Source organism: Salvelinus fontinalis, chromosome 18 (assembly GCF_029448725.1).
Source record: "Salvelinus fontinalis isolate EN_2023a chromosome 18, ASM2944872v1, whole genome shotgun sequence".
Taxonomy (NCBI): domain Eukaryota; kingdom Metazoa; phylum Chordata; class Actinopteri; order Salmoniformes; family Salmonidae; genus Salvelinus; species Salvelinus fontinalis.
In genome coordinates, this window is record NC_074682.1 from 20,866,205 (window position 1) to 20,889,680 (window position 23,476).

The 23,476-nt window shown below is 41.1% G+C and overlaps 1 protein-coding gene across 1 annotated transcript in view; it reads left to right on the forward strand.

Moving 5' to 3' along the window:
- The first annotated feature begins 346 nt into the window (after positions 1–346).
- The window catches only part of LOC129815126 (coiled-coil domain-containing protein 3-like), a 39,399-nt gene continuing 16,269 nt past the window's right edge, over positions 347–23,476 (forward strand). The window contains exon 1 of the mRNA XM_055868520.1: positions 347–1,077. Within this exon, the coding sequence (XP_055724495.1) occupies positions 722–1,077 (356 nt within the window). The 5' untranslated portion in view covers positions 347–721. The remainder of the gene's footprint in view (positions 1,078–23,476) is intronic.

The following is a 23,476-nucleotide window of genomic DNA, read 5'->3' on the forward strand; positions in this document are numbered from 1 at the left end:
TACAGAAGTATAGAAATAAACCCAATATTATGTGATGTTGGAAATGTATGGAAGTAGACCATGGTCTGCAATTTTGGAGGATTATAAAATAAAAACATTCGATAGGCTCTCAATTTTAAGCAATGGCACTGTTGATAACCCCGATCAATCAATCACATGTATCAGTAGATGTCAAAAAGGGCCGATACAGAAACCCAAACAGCAAGCAATGCAGCTGTAGAAGCACGGATTACCCCATGCATGTATAATTGAGAGAGGTTATGTATTATAAAGTGTTAGGTAATAGACAAGGTGTTCTCTTGGCTAGTCAGAATAGCCTACTTTAGTGCGTGTCAGATGTCAAGCGCACAGAGCGCCTCTACTCACAGGATCCAGGGAAGCTGCGCATAATTTTAGATCAGCACTCACAGTGTAGCCTAGCGTGCAGGAGGGGATGAGGGAAGAGGGTTTAGCATAAGTAACTGCTATTGTATTTGAATGCAACAACTTACTTTATGTCACTTTCCTGCTGTTATTTATAAAGAGAGCATAGCCTACTTGTATGATACCTGTCACGTATTGGTGCTGCATGCGCTGACAAGCCCATGGAATACAGTCGTGCCTGACAGTTTGATGAGAAGTCAGTGGTCCTGGTCCTGTAACTCTCACCAGCCCGCACACCCTTCACTGCCCTGAATTTGCATTTCATAGTGGCTGCAATCGAAACCCGCAGTTGCCAGACATGAGTGCTATTTTTGCGTTGATTCTGGCGACCTGTCTGAGCGGGGGTTGGGGATGTCAGTTGGCCCACGACTGGAGACCCCAGACTGAGGCGTGCCGTGCGGAGCTCGCGGAGATCATCGTGTTCGCCAAGGTGCTTGCGCTGCACAAGGACTCGTACAGTGTGTATAACTACCTGCCTTGGCAGTATGACACGGACCTCTTCTTCTCCGCAGAGATCGAGCTGCAATGCGACCAGGCGTGGGGCAGCATGCTGGAGGTCCCCACCGGCTCCCGGTTCAATGTCACCGGGCTGGGCTACTTCCCCTGTTACTCCTACAGCGTCGTGGAGAATAGCTCTTACTATTTCTTTCTGAGGTAAGAGACCGTGAAGTCCTGGTGTTGATGGAGGAGCGTTTATCACTTTCAAGCAAGTTTAAATACTGAAATGACACAAGTACAATACACCAGAATATAGACATATAGTGATTGATTGTTTGTGTCTAGGTATAATATAACCCTTATATTTCCAGCGGTGTTAACCTTTTTACAGTTTAATGAGAAACCTTTGTCTGATGATAAGACACTAGCTGGAATAGAGTTGAAAGTGCTGGGTCTGCACTTAGGATTGTCTTGGGATATGTTTTGACTTTGAAAGACCCAAGTGGCAAGCAAACACAGCAGGAACAATAAACCAAACCGTGGGTGTGTGTGTGCGCGCAATATTATAGTGTGTCATATTGTGTAGCTAGATTCCACAAACCGTCTCGCATGTGAGATAAATATAAACCGATTGAAAAGATGATCAGATTCAGGTCGTTTAGAAGTAACCCCTGTAAAGTTACAAATCACATTTTATTTGTTAGATCATTTATAAACAGCAGGTGTAGATTAACAGTGAAATGCTTACTTACAGGCCCTTCCCAACAATGCAAAGAGAAAAATCTAGAGAAAATTATAACAAAAGGAATAAATACACAATGAGTAACAATAACTTGGCCATGTACACGGGGTACCAGTACCGAATCAATCAATGTGCAGGACTATGAGATAATTGAGTTTTATACAGTGCCTTCAGAAAGTATTCCCACCCCTTGACCTTCTCCACATTTTGTTGTTACAACCTGAATTTATAATGGATTAAATTTAGATTTATGTGTCACTGGCCTACACACGATACCTCATAATGTTAAAGTGAAATTAATAGAAAATTAAAAGCTTAAATGTTTTGAGACAGTGAGTTCGCCTCTCCCGAGTCCATATGGGACTTGAAGCGATGGGACAAGACTGCAATTACAAATTGGATAACACGAAATTTGGGAGAAAACGGCCCACCCGCCACCCCCTTTGTTATGGCAAGCCTAAATCATTTCAGCAGTAAATAATTGCTTAATAAGTTGCATAGTATCACTCTGTGTGCAATGATAGTGTTTAACATGATTTTTGAATTGATTACCGCATCTCTGTACCCCACACATACAATTATCTTTAAGGTCCCTCAGTCAGCAGTAGATTTCAAACACAGATTCAACCACTAAGACCAAGGAGGTTTTCCAATGCCTTACAAATAAGTGCACTTATTGGTAGATTGGTACAAAAAAAATGTTTTAAAGCAGACATATTGAATATGCCCTCCATAATTATTGGGACAGTGAAGCACTTCTTCTTCTTTCGGCTCTGGACTCCAGCACTTCAGATTTTAAATTATACAGTGACTATGAGGTTAAAGTGCAGACTGTCAGTTTATGTGTATTCACTTATGTATATTAAAGTAGTCAAAAGTTTACTATTTGATCCCACATTCCTAGCACACAATGATTACATCAAGATTGTGACTCTATAAACTTGTTGGATGCATTTGCTGTTTGTTTTGGTTGTGTTACAGATTATTTCTACGTTAATGTGGATGCTACGATGATTACGGATAGTCCTGAATGAATCGTGAAAAGTGATGAGTTATAAAGTTACAGATGCACAAATCATGCCCCCTCAAAAATTCTTACCTCTCCTGTTATTGTAATGGTGAGAGGTAAGCATATCTTGGGGGTATGATATTTATTTGCGTCTGTAACTTTCTCACTCATCATTATTCACGATTCATTCAGGACTGTCCACAATCATGGTAGCATCCATATTGATGTAGAAGTGTTTAGAAACATATTCTATTATTATTTGTGATAAAAGTGACTCCAAAATTACACATGTGGAGAACCTTTTTTTATGTCACTGTCCCAATAATTAGGGCGGGTATCATTGAGCATGGTGAAGTTATTAATTACACTTTGGATGTTGTATCAATACACCCAGTCACTACAAAGATACAGGCGTCCTATCAGAGAGACTTGAAAAGCAGAAATATTATATCTCTTACTGAAACGTGTCTGGATGTTGACGCTACACACGTAGTACTTGTTGGAGTCTCCATGCAGCGGCAGGATCATATGGCTGCTTCAGGAAAGTCGAAAGGAGGTGGAGTGGAGTGTGTTTTTTCATAAATAACAACTGGTTTTCTGCTTCAAGTGTGAAGGAAATCTCAAGCTTTTTCCCACCTGATATAGAATACCTCTGTCATGCCTGCTCCCGATCTCCCTCTCCGGCGCTGGAGGGGCTAGGCTGTCCTTCATTTCGCACATCTGTCACCATCATTACGCACAGCAGTGCTCATTGGACTCACCTGGACTCCTTCCCTTTGTTAAAACCTGTTGAGGACAGAGGGCGCTGTTTTCACTTTGGGGGAAAATCGTGCCCAATTTAAACGGCCTCGTACTCAATTCTTACTCGTACAATATGCATATTATTATTACAATTGGATAGAAAACACTCTCTAGTTTCTAAAACCGTTTGAATTATATCTGTGAGTAAAATAGAACTCCTTTTGCAGCAAACCTCCTGACAGGAAGTGGAAAATCTGAAATCGATGCACCGTTCTAGGGCCTGCCTATTAATGTCCTGAATATATATTAGTATAGATGCACTTCATACGTCTTCCACTAGATGTCGACAGGCAGTGAGAGAAGAAATGGAGTGTGTAACTTGATCTGGGGTCGAATAATAGCTCTCGGCATGACGTGTCACCAGTTTCCTGTTTTCTGGAGAGCGCGTGAAGGGACCTGGATTTGCCTTCTGATAAGCTGTCGTTATGGACGACTAATATCTCCTGCTTTGATTTTATTTGATACATGTGACAATATCATCGTAAAGTATGTTTTTTCAATATAGTTTTATTAGATTATTGAAATTTATTCGGGACGTTAGGCGTGTTGCGTTGTGTGCCTTTGTTCAGGAAGGAGAGCTTAGCGCCACTTTGCTAGCTTTCCGTGCTAATTGACTGGAGAAGAGGACATTCTAAATCCAAACAACGATTGTTCCCGACAAAGGACCCCTTGTACAACATTCTGATGAAAGATCATCAAAAGTAGGACCCATTTTATGATGCTATTTCATATATCTGTCGAACATGTGAAATAGTCGTTTGCGCCCAGGTTTTGGGCACGCTCTCGCCATAACGTAAACTGCATATCGTAATGAAGTTATTTTTAGAATTCTAACACGGCGATTACATTAAGAACTAGTGTATCTATCATTTCCTATACAACATGTATTTTCTAGTAACGTTTATGAATAGTTATTTGGTCAGAATAGTTGTAGTGTCATAAAAATATCCGCACATTCTGGGAAAAAGATGCTACGTTAGCACAATGTATAACCACTGATTTCAGCTCTAAATATGCACATTTTCGAACAAAACATAAGTGTATGTATAACCTGATGTTATAGGACTGTCATCAGATGAAGGTTTATGATGGTTATTGAAAATTAATATATTTTGCTGGTTTATTCCCTATCGCTAACGTGCCTATTGCTATCGCTAACGTGCCTTGATGAATGAATGCGGTAGTGTGGTAGGCTATTGTAGTAAGCTAATATAATGCTATATTGTGTTTTCGCTGTAAAACACTTTAAAAAATCGGAAATATTGGCTGGATTCACAAGATGTTTGTCTTTAATTTGCTGTACACCATCGATTTTTCAGAAATGTTTTATGATGAGTATTTAGGTATTTGACGTTGGTGTCTGTAATTACTCTGGCTGCTTCGGTTCTATTTCTGACGGTAGCTGTGATGGTAGCTGCAATGTAAAACTGATTTATACCTCAAATATGCACATTTTTCGAACAAAACATAGATTTATTGTATAACATGTTATAAGACTGTCATCTGATGAAGTTGTTTCTTGGTTAGTTTGGTTGGTTCTTGGTTAGTTAGGTTGGCTTTGTGGATGCTACCTGTGCTGTGAAAAATGTCTGTCCTTTTTTCTATTTGGTGGTGAGCTAACATAAATATATGTGGTGTTTTCGCTGTAAAACATTTTAAAAATCGGACATGTTGACTGGATTCACAAGATGTGTATCTTTCATTTGCTGTATTGGACTTGTTAATGTGTGAAAGTTAAATATTTCTAAAAAATATGTTTTGAATTTCGCGCTCTGCCTTTTCAGTGGAATGTGGGAGGAGTTCCGCTGGCGGAACACCAGAGCCAGACAGGTTAATTGCCCCGTCTATAACTGTCTCCTCCCCCGTTTGTTCCCTGTGTCCGCATTAATGTCGTTATGTGTTCTTGTCCAGACGCTTTCCTGTTCCGTTCCATGTCCGTTGATAATTAAATGTTCACTCCCTGTACCTGCTTCTCATCTCTACCAGCGTCAACCCTCACAACCTCATGGTAATCTGCTAACCCTTTAATCTATCAAGAGAGTTCTCATTTGAAATGATCATGGCTGTCTACGTAACTCCACAAGTCAACACCACTCTGGCAGTCAATGAACTGTATGAGGCCATAAACAAACAAGAAACCGCTTGCCCAGAGGCAGCGTTTCTGGTGGGAGGAGACTTTAATGTGGGGAGACTTAAAACTGTCCTTCGTCACTTCTACCTTCAAGTCTCCTGCTCCACTAGGGGCACTAAATGTCTAGACCACTTTAATTCTACCCACAGAAATGCATACAAGGCCCTCCCTTGTCCTCCCTTTGGCAAATCTGACCCGGACTCCATTCTCCTGCTGCCTGTTTACAAACAAAACACAAGCATTAAGTATCAGTGATGCGCTCAATACAGATGAAGCAGACGCGAGGCGACAAGACCGTTTTGCTAGTACAGACCGGGATTTGTTTCAGGATTCATCAGATAGCATTGACGCGTTTACCACAACAGTCACGGGCTTCATCAATAAATGTATAGACGATTTCGTACCTACAGTGACTATAAAAACGTTTCCAAAACAAAAACCATGGATTACAGGCAATATCCGCGCTGGGCTAAAAGCTAGAGCTACCGCTTACAAGGAACGGGACACGGACATGGACTCATACAAGAAAGCTTCCGACAAGACATCAAACATACAAATGGACAATATAGGATGAAGGTGGAATCCTGTTACACCAGCTCCAATGCTTGTCAAATGTGTCAGGACTTGCAGACGATAATGGATTACAAAGGGAAACCTAGCCATGCAGAACTCCCAAATGAGCTAAATGCCTTTTTATGCTCGCTCCAAGGAATATAACATGAAAGCCCCTGTTTTTTCAGATCTCACTCTCCATGGCTGATGTGAGCAAAATGTTTTAACAGGTTAACACTTACTAGGCCGTCAGGCCAGACGGAAAACCAGGGCGCATTCTCAAAGCATACCCAGACAAACTGGCAAGTGTGAAATGACTACCGCCGTGTAGCAGCTTTGAAAGGCTGCTCACGACACACATCAATACCATTATCCCAGACACCCTAGACCCACTCCCATTCGCATACCGCCCCAAAAAATCCAATGTTGACGAAATCTCAATTTCACTTCACACTGCCCTCTCCCACCTAGATAACAGGGGAAATAACTAGGTGAGAATGCTGTTAACAGACTACAGCTCAGCCTTCAACACCATAGTCCCCTCCAAGCTCATCACCAAGCTAAGGACCCTGGGACTAAACCAATTCCTCTGCAACTGTATCCTGGACTTCCTGATGGGCCGCCTTCAGGTGGTAAGGGTAGGCAACAACATCTCCACCATGCTGACCCTCAACACAGAGGCCCCTCAGGGGTGTGCTTAGTCTCCTCCTGTACTCCCTGTTCACCCACGACTGCGTGGCCACGCACGACTCAAACACCATCATCAAGTTTGCTGACGACACTACGGTGGTAGACCTGATCACCAACGGCGATGAGTCAGCTTACAGGGAGGAGGTACAAGACTTAGCAGTGTGACACAAGGACAACAACCTCTCCCTCAATGAGCTGATTGTGGACTATAGGAGAAAGAGGGGAGAGCACGCCCCCATTCACATTGAGAGAGCTGTTGTGGAGCGGGTCGAGAGCTTCAAGTTCCTTGGCATCCACATCACTAAGGACTTAATTAACATGGTTAACACACACCCGCACAGTCTTGAAGAGGGTTTGGCATGGGCCATCGCAAAGCTCTACAGAGGATGGTGCGGACAGATCAGTACATGACTGGGGCCGAGCTCCCTGCCCTCCAGGTCCTCTTTATCAGGCGGTATCAGAGGAAGGCCCGAAAAATTGACAAAGACTCCAGTCACCCAAGCTATAGACTGTTCACTCTGCTAACATCCCGCAAACAGTGACGGAGCATTGGTTCTCAGACCAACAGGCTCCGAGACAGCTTCTACCCCCATGCCATAAGACTAATTAGCCAAATAATAGTACCCGACTATCTACACTGACTCTATCTTGCACTGACCCTACACACACTCACTAGACTACATATACAAACCATATACACGCTCACTCACACACACTACATTGCCACTCCCAGACAAAACCCACACACATTTACATATATTACATATGCACGCACACACACACACAAACACACACATGCATACTGACACAACACAAACATACACAGCACACACACACACTTTTACAATCATCATTTGCTGCTGCTACTCTGACTTTATTTTACTCTTATTATTATTATCTATCCTGATGCCTAGTTACTTTATCCTGCCTTCATGTACATATCTACCTCAAATACCTCGTACCTCTGCACATTGATCTGGTTCTGGTACTCCCTGAATATAGCTCCATTCTTGTATATTTTATTTATTTTATTTCTTGTGTGTTACTATTTTTAAACTCTGCAATGTTGAGATGGGCTCATAAGCCAGCATTTCAAGGTATGGTATACACTAGTTGTATTCGGTGCATGTGACAAATAACCTTTTATTTGATTTGATTTTTGTTATGCGTATGCTTGTCATCGGACTAGGGAGTTTTTTTAGGATAAAAAGCAACGGAATAGAGCTAAGCACAGGCAAAATCCTAGTTGAAAACCTGGTTCAGTCTGCTTTCCAACAGACGATGGGAGACAAATTCACCTTTCAGTAGGACAATAACCTAGAACACAAGTCCAAATATACACTGGAGCTGCTTACCAAGACGACATTGAATGTTACTGAGTGGCCTAGTTACAGTTTTGACTTAAATCGTTTCGAAAATCCATGGCAAGACTTGAAAATGTCTGTCTAGCAATGATCAATAACCAACTTGACAGAGCTTGACGCATTTTTTTAAGAATAATGTGCAAATATTGTACAATCCAGATGTGAAAACCTCTTGGAGACTTACCCAGAAAGACTCACAGCTGTAATCGCTGCCAAAGGTGAATGTAACACGTATTGACTCAGGAGTGTGAATACTTACGTAAATTATTTATTTCTGTATTACATTTTTTATAAATGTGAAAAAAATTATGAAAAACATGTTTTCAATTTGTCATTATGTTGTATTGTGTGTAGATGGGTGAGAATTGTTTTTTTAATCCATTTTGAATTCAGGCTGTAAAACAACAAAATGTGGAATAAGTCAAGGGGTCTGAATACTTTCTGAAGGCACTGCATCTCCCTTGGTGTTAGAACAACACAGCAGTCATAGAAAAAAGTGGCCATGGCTTTCCAGCTTGTGTAATTAGAGGCCGACAGTTCCCAACCGCTTAGGGGAGACCCTCAAAGCTAGGAGTGTAGGCTGTTGGTGTTATCTCCACACCAACCACAGGCTGGCTGGGAAGTCTTTTGTTTCCCAAACACGGAACAACCCTGCTGAATAACACCAGCCTTCTGTGCTGGGAGATGAACTTGTGCCGACACGTTTAACTGATGTCTCAAGTCTCCCTGTGTTCCTTTCATTCTCAGCACCTAGAACAGATAAGTGCACAGTCATTCAAAGAGTCTTTCAAAGGCATTTCAGCTATCCCGCATGGAGGTTCACCGCCAAGTACAATAGTGACCGTGTGTTTAGATAGTCAGAGGGAAAGAGTGTGTGTGTGTGTAGATGAGTTGGATGGCCAGCTGCATTTTCAATCGTTTTTTGAAGACCCCAGGTTCATAGGCCCCCTGCTGCCAATCCATATCCTCAAACACACGCACACACTCCCACATGAACACACAGACATTAACACAGACTACATGCACGCACGTTTTAAACACACACAGAAAATTGTGTGTTCCGTTTGAGAGGACAGGTTGATGGTGTCATGATGTAGCCCTTCTCCATTATTGGGAAATCCTAAAGGCATTATTGGGGGTTTTGCTGATCTGAAAGTGTCCTCAACTACAAGCCATAGGGATTAACCCTGCAATCAGCCAGCTATTATGGGAGGAAACAACCTAATAAGGGTTACAGTAAGACACAGACATATGGGCCCAAGGATTTAGGGTGCAATGAAAACTAGAATAAAACAGCCCGAGACATTGACATTTACTGTGCTGTGTTAAACTGTCACTAAAAGTTCCTTAAAAAGCCAATATAAGAATACTGTATACATCCTCTGATGCATCTCTGAACTACATATGTCGGACCATAATTTGATCACTCTTTTTTTTCTGAGAATTTTCCTGCATAGCAGGAAATGCAAACTTGTAGTGTATTCAAGGTTTAAAAAGGCTTCTAAAGTTTGTAATTTCCACTTTAAAAGGTCAGACTTTATTTGCCCTAATGAAAAATGTATCAACAAAAATCCATTATACATAATAATTCACATTTCCTGTTGCTTCAGGATAATTTCCCTGCTGTAGCAAACGGGCTCAAATAAGATCCTACATCTGTACCTTCCTTCATTAGGATGCTGGGATGGAGGGGGATGTGTCTGCCTGAGCCTCTAGTGCTGCTCTGCAGCTTCTCAGTTAATCTCAGACCTCCGTCTTAAACTTTTAACAGAGGAGTCTTCAGTTCAAGTAAGCATTGTTCTCGTCATTCTGCAAACATGGTTCTCTCAGGCTTTGAATCAGCAAGCCAGTGCTAAAAAGTTTCCATCAGAGTCTCCAGCGAGCTCCCATTTCCTGTTAAAGCCCACCAAATGACACAGTCTGAAACAGCCTCTCCTAATCAATCGCGACTATGAGTGCCCAGGACAGGACTAAAGGATAGTTTAGCATAAGAAGAAATGCAATAAGGAAACTGTAGACTGGTTGATTGGTCTGCCTGTCTGTGCCAAATGTAGCAGTCTCACTCCCATAACATTGTTGCTGGTCTGCTGTTTAACAAAGTGAAGAAACAGATTATTATTCTTGGAGTAGAATGTGTGTGTTAAGGCTTTACAGTTAATATCATGGTTAGGACTTAATAGTTCATCTCTTGCTTTCATCTAACCAGATTAAGTGAAGGGGTCATGACAGCCATTCTTTCTGAACTCACAAGGGGTTCTTCACAAGTTACTGTAGGTCAATAAATCTCAATGCAGTGGTGGTACTCTGACTAGCTTTAAGCATCAAGACACTCAGCTGCCTGCCGCTAGGGAGGGCTACTATAAACTGGAAGAAGTTTCCTTCTCTATTTTCTAATTACTAGAATAACTGATCTGAGAAGATAGAATAGGTGAAAGCATTGCCTGAGAGCAATAAACACTTGATCTTGTCTACTGTAGGGCTTTTGTCACAGTGCTATAATATCTCCATTGTGTTCAGTTCACTTACGTAAGTACGACTTGGTAACAGGCCCGGTCCTGGCTGATATGCCGCCCTCCCCCTAACCCAGCAAAGTAAAATAGTAGCCTAGTAGCCTGCAATGCACTTTTATGAATACCATCCATGTGCAAGTTATCGTTTGTTAAACAGGCTGTTGCATTTGCTTTATAGTCCTGATACCTGACAAAGACCTAAGACTAATCCTTCTTGCTATTCAAGCTCTGAATTTCAACTACTGTACCATAGCCAGCACATTTTAAAGTCAATTGAAATGCATTTGCCAAAATTATATAATTACTCCTCTCTTTACAGAAATAAATACAATCATTTCAAAATAGTTCACCGGAGAGCATGACTTAGCTGCAGAGGATCATCAGCTTCTTAAAAAAATTGCTGTGGTTTGTTTCAAATCACAAGAACGTAGGCCTATGCTTTGTTTGGAAGCCAGCAATTTGGGCAGCACGCATGGCAATAACCCTAGCTGATTATTGAGTTGCAACTGTCAGGGAAAAGCATTTCAAATATGTGTGAAGATAATGTCATGAGTATATTGTGAAATCTCTCTCCAGAATGCACTCAGCACTCCATCCAGTTCTTGCACATTTAATTCCCTCTGGGTACAGATGTTCACCATATATTCCACGTTGGCTCAACGTTCATTCAACCAGTGTGTGCCCAGTGGGTTGTTTCATTGTGTGAATTGTTTGCCCTTTGATTGATTATTTTAATAAATTCCCCATTACATATGTAACCGGTGGTAAATTTACCGTTAATGCCGGTCATTTGGTTACATTCATTTATGAAAATGCATAAATTCATTTTCAGAGTGGAAAAGTTGTTTGCAGAATTCACATTAACCTGCTACACTTGTGAGAAGTAAGTTTGGGTTTTTGTTTCATACCATTTACAAGTTTTGTAAATGTTTTCCTTGTCTTTTGTTTGGAACGATCCATGTGAGCAGTGAACATGTCTCTGGTTTATTTCTCTGTCCTGCTAATGTTGACGGAGTGCACGCGCCTGAGCACGCATAAAGTAGGATACTTCTGACTACCACTAATAATAAGCTGAGCTTCACCTCACCTCACACAGGAAGTCAACCAAGTCAGCTTCTCTTAACCTTTACTGCTCCAGCGTTCCGCCAGCGGAACTCCTCCCACATTCCACTAAAAAGGCAGAGCGTAAAATTCAAAATATATATATTTTTAAATATTTAACTTTCACACATTAACAAGTCCAATACAGCAAATGAAAGGTACACATCTTGTGAATCCAGCCAACATGTCCGATTTTTAAAATGTTTTACAGCGAAAACAGCACGTATATTTATGTTAGCTCACCACCAAATACAAAAAAGGACAGACATTTTTCACAGCACAGGTAGCATGCACAAAGCCAACCTAACTAACCAAGAACCAACCAAACTAACCAACAAACAACTTAATCAGATGACAGTCTTATAACATGTTATTCAATAAATCTATGTTTTGTTCGAAAAATGTGCATATTTCAGGTATAAATCATAGTTTACATTGCAGCTACAATCAGAAATTGCACCGAAAGCAGACAGAATAATTACAGACACCAACGCCAAATACCTAAATACTCATCATAAAACATTTCTGAAAAATACATAGTGTACAGCAAATGAAAGACAAGCATCCTGTGAATCCAGCAAATATTTCCGATTTCTTAAGTGTTTTACAGCGAAAACACAATATAGGGTTATATTAGCTTACGACAATAGCCAGAAACACAAGCCATTTCCCAGCAGTTAAAGTTAGCGATCGTGACACACCAGCAAAAGATATATAATTTTTGACTAACCTTGATAAGGTTCATCAGATGACAGTCCTATAACATCAGGTTATACATACACTTATGTTTTGTTCGAAAATGTGCATATTTAGAGCTGAAATCAGTGGTTATACATTGTGCTAACGTAGCTATTTTGTCCCACAACGTCCGGATTTTTTTCTGACACACATATTCTGACCAAATAGCTATTCATAAACATAACTAAAAAATACATGTTGTATAGGAAATGATAGATACACTAGTTCTTAATGCAATCGTCGTGTTAGAATTCTAAAAATAAGTTCATTACCACATAAGGCTTACGTTATGTCGACCGAGTGCAAAACTAATAGGCGCAAAACTAATAGTACACAGTTCGACAGATATATGAAATAACATCATAAAATGGGTCCTACTTTTGCTGATCTTCCATCAGAATGTTGTACAAGGTGTCCTTTGTCAAGAACAATTGTTGTTTGGATTTAGAACGTCCATTTTCCCTCTTGAATTAGCAAGCGCACTAGCCAAGTGGCGCGAAGCTCTCCTTTCTGAACAAAGGCACACAACGCAACACGCCTAACGTCCCGAATAAATTTCAAAAATCTAATAAAACTAAATTGAAAAAAACATACTTTACGATGATATTGTCACATGTATCAAATAAAATCAAAGCCGGAGATAGTAGTCGCCTATAACGACAGCTATTCAGAAGGCAAATCCAGGTCCAACTTCGCGCCTTCCTGAAAACAGAAAATGGGTGACACGTCATTCCAAGAGGACGTATTCCATCTCAGACCAAGATAAACACTCCATTTCTTCTCTCACTGCATCTTGACATCCAGGGGAAGGTGTATGACGTGCATGTATACTAATAGGTATCATGCCCATTTATAGGCAGGACCCAGAAGAGAGCATCGATTTCAGATTTTCCACTTCCTGGTCAGGAAGTTTGTGCCAAATGAGTTCTGTTTTACTCACAGATATAATTAAAACGGTTTTAGAAACTAGAGAGTGTTTTCTATCCAATAGTAATAATAATATGCATATTGTACGAGCAAGAATTGAGTACGAGGCCGTTTAAATTGGGCACGTTTTTCCCCCAAAGTGACAACAGCGCCCTCTGTCCTCATCAGGTTTTAACATCCATTGCAAATGATAGGCTAATAGTTCATGTCACACCCTGACCTTAGACAGCATTCTTATGTCTCTATTTGGTTTGGTCAGGGTGTGGTTTGGGGTAGGCATTCTATGTTTTGTTTTCTATGATTTTGTGTTTCTATGTTTTGGCCGGGTATGGTTCTCAATCAGGGACAGCTGTCTATCGTTGTCTCTGATTGGGAACCATACTTAGGTATCCCTTTTTCCCTCCTTTCGAAGTGGGTAGTTGACTTGTGTTTGTGGCACTATGCCCTTGTAACCTTCACGGTTGTTTATTTTGTTTATTGTTTTGTTGGTGTCATTCCAAAATAAAGGATAACGTACGCTTACCATGCTGCACTTTGGTCCACTTCCTTTGACAGCCGTGACAGTTCCTCACAGCATTTGAAAAATCTTTTCAACACTCTCCCCCTCGATAACCATCAGGCCTCGATGTGAAAGAGCAAAATGTCATGCTTTGATGATTCCATATATCCTTTTGAAACATAATAAACTGCCTGAACACTTCCCTTGTGCAAAAAAACGTTGTGTCTGTCCTGAGCTCACTGGCATAGGAATATTAAGGCCTGGTACAGGTTAGTTGATACAATGTTGCAAGTTCGCTAGTCACAGCTTCGGAATCTGGACCAATGACATGCAGTCCAGGTAGGAACTGTCTATTGAGCCCCATCCCCAGAAGCCCATACCCATCACTTTATTCTGCAGAGCATGGAAGAGTGCATTAGTTTTATGGAAATTTCCATCATATGCAACGAGCAAAAAGCAAACACGGTGGCAGTCTCTAGATGGGTTGCTAACTGTTCATTCAAAGCATTTTATACTTCCACATAGTTGCCCCTGGGCCTGTTTCATGAGCTGGCACTCTCATCGTTGTCACGAAATGCCAACTTCTGTTTACCTAGGTAGCATGTAGTATTAATTAGCTAGGTCTTTCAAAATCTCACGGTTCTCTTTTTCCTTTGCACTGTGCTGATGTTCAATATCTGTTGTTCATTCAATGTCAAATCTATCCGTGAGCTGCCAAATGTCTTAAGAGCTATTATATCTGGCTTTGGATGTGAGATACCGATTTCTCATGCTTGTTGAGTGCTATTGGCAAGTTATTTAAGTTACAGTAACCGACTCAGAGTTGGTTGCTAGCAGTGCAGCCACAGAGCCAGTCTTTCCATTGATACCACTCAAATTGAAAATATATTTATATTTTCTGTCCCTTCCTTTGATGTAGGTCCCTAAACTCAGCCTAGGGGAAAGGTAGCCTCTAGTAATTTATATGTTAATCGATGGACGGTAACTACATAATATCTTCAGGCCGGTGATGCTGACACCGTTACGGTGCAACCAGCTGTCTACGTTGCTGAATGCTTGCTGATACGTTTTGCTATTTGCTGCCAGAGCCATAGCTATATTTGTAGTAGACGAGTAACATCCTTCATTTATTTTTGCCCTAGAAAATACACATACTTTTATGAGAACAGGCATGTTGTTTTGGGTTAGCAGACGAAGCCCCCAAATGCTAGCTAGCTACCCAACTTGCAAATCCGTGTCAGTTATCATTATCTTTGTCCGACTTGAAATTAGTTGGCTAGCTAGCTAACACATTTGCTAGCCAGTTCGAGTTGAAACATTATTGAAAGCAAGCTGGCTATATCCTATGATTAGTTAGCAAGCTTGTATCCAAGTGCTTGCCCTGTATTAACCCTAAATGCCAATGGGCTACAGTTAGCTGCTGTTAGAAAGGTAGCTAGCTAATGTGAGCTATGCACATCTCCCTCTTATATGCTACATCACATGTTAGCTTGGTTTATTTAGTTATTTACAGTATCTTTCCCCTTTCATCTGTGATATCATAGCTAGCCTGGCTCACTAGCATTAACAAATATTATACAACGGGTGGGTCTAATCCTGGATGCTGATTGGTTAAAACCCCATTCCAGCCAGTGTCTATTTCAAGATACCACCGGCTAAGGCTATGACGTTGAAATGCCTATTCACTATTCTACAGTATTTGACTGTGCAATCCACTGTCTCATTAGCCAAACCAGGAAATGTATAAACTTGATCTCCACTGTAAAAAGCATCTAGACATTATCTCCCATTTCTTTCAAACTAGCATTTCATTTTCAACTGCGGAGATTTGTATTAACCTTGCTTGACAGGCAGCAGAAGTAACCATGTCTGATGTAATCCATTCCTGGCCATCTGGCAATATTGTTGAAATGCATTGGAAGTTTACACCAACTTTATGAAAGTCCATTTTATTACATTTTTTCCTTTTTATTCCAAGTACAAATTACAAATATCCAGCACAAATATTTGTTACACAAATTATCAGCAATCAACAATTTACATCACTACATCAAACATGTCTACCACAAAACAAAATGCATAGTTAAAACAAGAAGAGACCTTAAATAAAAAAATAAAAATTGCAATTGTTTTCACTCAAAGAATCTCATTATAATAATTCAAGGACCATTTTTGTTATTAACTAGGGATTCAACTCAATCAGAAATATTTGTAATTTTGGTATAGCTTTCTGGATTTTTTGTTTATGTTTAATGTATTTGGTAACAAGATTGCAATAGTAACATACAATATCCTTCATGTCAACAACATTGGTAGTGTTCAAAAAGCTAAATATGTACTCCGCAAGGTTTTCTCCAAAAATCTATCATAGATTTACATTCTTAGAAAAAAGTGCATGAGATTTGCACCTTTTTTGCAGAAAACACATACATATCATCAACATCAAGAAATGTGGACACCGTGGAATTATATGGATGTATAGTATCTTATGCATTAATCCTGCTTTTTCCAGACAATGTCAGGAATAAACATGTTCCAAACAATATGTACCTCTAGGCATAAATTTGTTCCTTGAATGGAAAGTGTCTTTATGTATTTGTTACAAGATTTCTCAAATAAGCCCACACCTTACAGGCTGAGTTCTGGATAAGCTTTGTGATCATCACCAAAGCTAAGATTAGTTTTCCTTAGTGTAGTCAGACCACAAGGAATGGCTTTGATCACAGAAATAAACTCTCTGAAAGGTATTGGAAACTCATTCAATGTAATAAATTGTTTGTATGAAAGAATATTACCCCTATTGTCGAATACATATTTCATGCCAGCTAGGGTAGAACAATGACTTACTCCTTACAGTTATTTCTGAATTATTCCACAAAAGAGCATTATGCGGAGAAAAGTTGTGAAGGAAAAATATTTTCCAGGACATTAAAGCGTGTTGGGGAAACCTACCTAATTTAGTAGGTGATCTTTCAGGAAAATAATTACATTTCAGTCAAAATGTAAGACCTCTCAACTTATTAAATACATTGTTTGGAATGAAATACCAAATGGATTCTGTATTGACCGAACATCGTTTCAACCAATTGACCTTGAGCATGTTATTTTTGTCAACAAAATCCAACACTACCAGACCTCCTTCAGAACTCTTATTTCAGAGTATAGACTTTTTAGTTTGTAAGACTTTTACAAATAAGAAATGCCTTGTCAATCTCATTACAGGTAGAGGGATTTACAAATAAAGACAATGAGACGGTACACAAAGTGAGACAGTCCCTTTGCTTTGGACAGAAGCACTCTTCCAAGTGTAGATAGATCCCTTTGTAGCCAATTATTAAATATGTACTTTGTTTTCTTAATTTTAGGAGAGAAATTCATATATGTTCCTAAATATTTAACGCAGTCCTTTACAGGAATATTTTATATTTCTTTATCATTAGAGTCATATACTGTAAACATAAGATTTCACATTTAGAAACATTCAGTTTTAATCCAAACGCAATAGAGAATGCAGAGATGGCATTAAGGGAATGGGTGACCTGGTCTTAGTCTCTTAAAAGAAGAGTAGTATTGTTAGCCAGCTGGTAAATTGTTATATCTCAGTCAAAGATTGATAAGCCATGCAAATGTGCATACCAAAATGAATAAGAAAGGTGAAGACAGACATCCCTGTCGTACATTTATGTTGATACCGACTCTTTTGGATATATTAAGGTTTAGTATCACAGAACTATTTCAATCTTTGTAAAACATGTGAAGGACTTTGATCACATTTTTACCGAAACCGAAAGAGAAATGAATGTTCAACTGTGTCAAAGGCTTTACAGAAATGCAATCTGAGTCAATTGCATCTGTACAATCCATAAGGTCCAACCCTAAACTAATGTTGAAACTTAATGTGACGGCCTTTCATAAAGCCTGTTTGAGTGTCATTTATAATTGGATCTATTCAATTCTTTAATCCTTTGGCATAAACCAGAGCAATCAATTTGTAATCAATGTTTAACGAAGTGATGGGTCTCTAGTTGCCAATGAGAGAGAGGTCTTTATCAGGCTTCGAAATCAGTGAAATAAGGCCCTACTTCATAGTGGAAACCATTTCAGAAGTTTCAATGAAACCTTGAAACACATAAAAAGTAACTCCCAAAACTGCATATAAAATTCAACTGACAGGTCATCAGGGCAAAGTGATTTCTTTAATTGACACTATTGATTCGTAAACTGAGTGGAATTCATCCTCAAACAAAGGGACATAGTTCTGAATGTAACTTTCTTAACCATCTACCTGAAGTTGTGAGTTGTAAAGGTTTTCATAAAAGGAATTGGCAAACGTTGATATTTCAGTGGGATCTTTTCATAATACATCATTCATTTTGAGTGCAGTTATAGATTTTCTTTTGTAGTTTCTATTTTCGAGTGCAAATAAATAACTGGTGTTTCTTTCCCCCTCTTCAATCCATTTTGCTATTGATCTGACAAAAGCACACTTTGCCAGATCTGTGTAAAACTGTTTTAACTCTAGTTTTAAAGATTTAAGTTCAGACTCTAATTCTTGAGATAAATTATCTTTCTTTAGAAGACTGTCAAGATTGCTCATTTAAAAACATTATCTAAGGGCGGTGCACAATTGGCCAAGCATCGTCCGGGTTAGGGGAGGGTTTGGCCGGCCTGGTTGTCCCTGTCCCATCGCTCTCTAGTGACTCCTGTGGCGGGCCGGGCGCAATGTACGCTGACACAGTCGCCAGGTGTACAGTGTTTCCTCTGACACATCGGTGCGGCTGGCTTCTGGGTCAAGCAAGTATTGTGGCAAGAAGCAGTGAGGCTTGGCGTGGTCATGTTTCTGGGGACGCACAGCTCTCAACCTTCGCCTCTCCCGAGTCCGTACAGGAGTTGCAGCAATGGGATAAGACTGGAACTACCAATTGGATATCACGAAATTGGGGAGAAAAGGGGGGTTAAATAAAATAATAAAAGACATTAAAAAACATTATCTAAGGTGCTTTAGGTGCTTCAGCTCTTTAGCATGTTTAATAGATTAAAACGCTGACTTTAAATTTGAAGAATTTCCCATGACCCAATTCTTCTCTCGCAAAAATGTATTTGGCTCTTGATTTGATGTTCCCATTGAAAATAGGTTATTTAAGAAGTGTGTTGTTTAATTTCAAATAGCCTCGATTACCCTTAGATAATCTACATCTACAACAAATTGTAACAAAGAGGGGGAAATTTAGGAATACATTTATAATAGATTTTAGTGACATAATTTTGTTGGTCCAGGTATAACCCCTTGCATCCAGATTGAAATAAGACCAGGCATCAACAACAGAGGGGGGTTGGAAAGTGTTCATATAAAGTTATAGTTTGAACGGTAAATTTACTATTGGCAGTACTCACAGTTCAAGTGTGGTGTCATGTCACAAGAATCAACCAGCAATCTTTCATCCTTCAATGAACACATGGGCCCTTGAACCCAGCTTTTTGCCCTCTTGTCGAGCATTCTGTATTAGCGGCCACAGCTTCTCCCTGGGAGTCTGATCCTGCGGTATACAGAGCCTCTTTGATGCGAAGCGTCTTCTAGTCCAGCAACTTGTTCCCCTTGGCCGCTTTCCAGATGATCTCCCTGTAGTGGCGCATGGTGAATCACAGAATTACATTGCGAGAAGGTCCATCAGAGTTTCGATTCCCAAGTCGATGAACCACATTGATCACATATTTTAGTTTGTCTTTGATGCACGGAGCCACCTGCCCCAGGATATGATGACTGCTTCCCTGATGTCCTCTCGCTCTACGTCTCTTACACCTTGGATTTTCAGATTCCACCTGCGAGAGTAACATTGAAGTTCAGCTACACTCTCACTCAGCTCCATGTTTTCTGACTGCAGTTTCTTCCCCTCATTCTTTAGAAACGTTATCTTTTCCTTGTTCCCGCTCACATCTGTGTGAAGCTGACGGACATTTTCTGACAAACCATCCATCTTCATTGATATTTCTTTGGTAGCCCACTCTATGGTGGACACTTTGGAGAATGTGGCGTCTTGTTTAGTAGTTAGGGTCTGGATTGCAGTGAGAAGTTCAGACATGGAAATGTCAATTTTCACTTTTTTCCGCCGATGGACTTTTGCCTGAGGTAAAGAGGTGGCAAGTATCTCATCCTGGTCCATTTCCTTCTTTGCTTGCTTTGGCTCGCACCATTTTGTGTGTCCATGTTGCTCTAGCTGTCATTGTTGCTATCTAGCATGCCTGCCATCTTCTGTGAGACTTAGGTATGTCGTCTTCGGTTGTCTTTCTGTCGTGTTCTGCCCATTCAACTTGAGGAAAACAAACTCTAAACTAAACTTGCCATATATAGCTAAAACCAGTAATAGTTAGTTTAATGCTACATTGATAGCAAATATTGGACGAGCTAAATGTGCGTGCATTGCACTCATATGCAGTCTTGACGATAAATGTCCACATGGCAGCTGGGGGCAGAGCAAAACATGTTGTCTCTGGGCAATTGGGTGTCATTGGCAAAAGTGGGCATGTAAGTATTCCATACTAGAGGTCTTCACGGATCCACCTTTACCCAAATACCCAAGACCCGAACTTGGACCCAAGCGGGTCCGGATCTGAGATGATTGTCGGATCTGATATGATTGTCATAGGTCTCGGGTATTTGTAATTTTAACTGACTTGTCCGGAAGGGCCCATAAAGATCCAAACGCGTCTGCTGCAGTAGAGAGAGAGAGAGAAATTGTATCATTTATGCTGCTGCTCTTGCTTTTCACGAGCACTTGTGGCACTTGTAGCTTGTTGGCCAATCATAAGTCATCAAAGCGGCAATAGGCAGTCATAGATGATGAAACACAGAGAGATGAAAGATAGATAAATTATTATTCAAAGTTTTTGGTACATTTTGGGGAGAAGGCTGGCTTCCCTTGGCATCCATGAATACACACCACTGAGGCTACAACAACCAAGAGCCAACAGGTAGGCAGGCTGCTACTAAATATTCTGAATTAAGTTATTGGTAACTGTAGGATGATAAAGATCATGCACTGCAGCCTCAGTTAGCTAGCTTAACTAGATTTTCCCAGGTTGATGCAGTCCAAGACAGGTACTACGTAATCATATTGATGTTAAATAACCTAGCTGTGGCAGCTATTAGTCTACTGTAGCACAAGTCGGCTTGATCGGTTGCGGTCTCTCGTATCTCCCTCCCTCCTTCCCGTGTCACTCGCTCACAGTACGGCTCCTCCCCCTCCCGCTAGAGTGGCACCTCTCTCCTTCTCTGGCTTTATCAGCTCTGGTTAATAAAGTAGCTTAAAAAATTACTTTTCTGCTGCTTCCCTAACTCAGACCTGGTCTGGATCCGACCAAGTCTATATGGAACGGGTCTAGTTGTCCTCGGGTACGTTCGGAATAGGATCCGTGAAGACCTCTAATTCATACCCAACCCTCTAGTAAATTGTGATGAACTCACTTACAAAACTCAGTTTGACAAGATTATGCTATTTACACTTTGTAGTCAATTTTGACACTAGAATTAATATTGCTGACTCATATCGATGCCACATAGGCCATTTTAAAACCAGAGAAGTTGGTTCTAAGGGGCATTTGACCTTTCATATAAGGAATTTGATTTATAGCATTTACTTTGACTTAAGCATGACAATTTAGTACTTTTTCCACCGCTGTACTTAAGTACATTTAAAACCAGATACTTTTTGACTTTACACAAGGATTATTTTACTGGGTGACTTTCACTTGAGTCATTTTCTTTTACGTTTACACAGATCAGACAGACAAGTGTGATACCTCAGATTCAAGGGTGTTTATTTAAAACAATAAAGAAAAAGAAGAAACAGGTTTCCTCCTGTTTACCACATTCTGGGCTCCAGGGAATGCTGTCTCCTCTGGGGTAGATCACCGAGCCCCTCGGATCTAGCAGACCTTGAGTACGTCTATCCGGTAGCAACCTCTCACTATCTCCATCCCTCCCGTGTGCTGCCCTCATGGCAGCTTTATGGGCCCCGTACGGGTGGTGAGCAATCAGCCCCAAAACACCTCATTTGGTCTTCATTCACCTGGGGAGGGTCCTTTAGCCTGGCTGACTGTCGGATTGTGGAGTACGGTGGTCGGGTCGTCCTTAAGTCCCCTCCAATGGCTCCCGGACTCATCCCTTCAGCAGAGCCTCGGTATTCTGGTGCGTCTCCACGGCTCCCAAGAGGTCCTCCAAGGTCTGGGGCGTGCATAGGCTCGCCATCCTCTTCATTTTGCGAGGTAGCGTCTGTAAGAAGTGATCCATGACCACTTTGTCAGTAACGGGGAGGGTGGTTACGTCGATTAGGAGCCATGCCCTGGTGATGCACAGTAGGTCGCTCATCTGGGCTCAGGGGGAAAGCGTCGGCCACGAACCTCTAGTGGTGGACCAGTTGGGCCCGACGGGCCAGGCTGTACCGGTAGCGGCTGAGTACCTCCCTCTTGAGACCGTCGTAGTTAGCCACCTGTTCGGTGTTGAGGTCATGGTACGCCTTTGGTCGTCTCCGGACAGGGACGGGAACAGCAGACTCGCCCACTTCGCCTTGGGACATCCTTCCCGGAGTGCTGTCCGTTCGAACGTGCAAAGGTAGGTCTCGATGTCGTCATCGTCCATTAGCTTTATTAAAAATTGATTGGAATGCAAATCGATCTGCGTTTCTCCCCACAGCTTCCTGACTTCCTCAAGCAGGCAGACTTTCTGTAAAAGCTGTTCTCCCAGCGATCATTCCTGAATGTCCCGTTGCGCTTGTTGGGCCCAAACGAACTGAGCTATCAACCCGTCCATGCTGATACCGCGTAAATGTCAACCCTGATCCGACCACGTTGTCAAATGCCGCGTTCTCCACCACTTGTGGCAGATCAGTGGGTTTAATCACCAGCCTCAATCAGCCCCAATTAGTCCTGGCCGGACCCGTCGAGACCTGGCACATCCAGCAGAGGGAGCCACTGCCGCTTGATGTAGACTCCGTCTGTCACCTGGCTTCAACGAGTCTCCCCCTGGTGGCTTATCCACTGTACGCCACATAAGGTATCGTAACTTTTATTCAAGTATGGCAATTGAGTACTTTTTCCACCATTGTGTGGCCGCATCATGAACCAGCCAGCCAGCTTGTTCCATTTCGGTAGGGCAAAACTCACCAGTCAAACCATAAAAGAAAAGCTAAGAAATAGGAGAGAGGCTGCATTAATTAAACCAACATGCTTTTGACTAAACAAGGTTATGACGAGAGGACAAGCTTTCCTATGAAGGAACAGGGTTTTATGTGGAGGGATGGGAGAGAGAGGGAGGTGATCTGTTTAAAGTTGGGGAATTTGAGAGGGGATGTGAAAAGGGGTCTGAGGGTTTGAAACAAAGAATAATCCCTATAACTGCTGTCCCATTGACTCTACTGTATGTAGTTGATACCTTATGCTGAGGGTGTAATGTAGATGATACGTTGGTTTGGTAGAACTGCGACAATATAGCTAGCTAATACAGAAAGCGCATCCAGGATATTACTTAGCTAAGCCAGCATTTTTTCTACAACCAT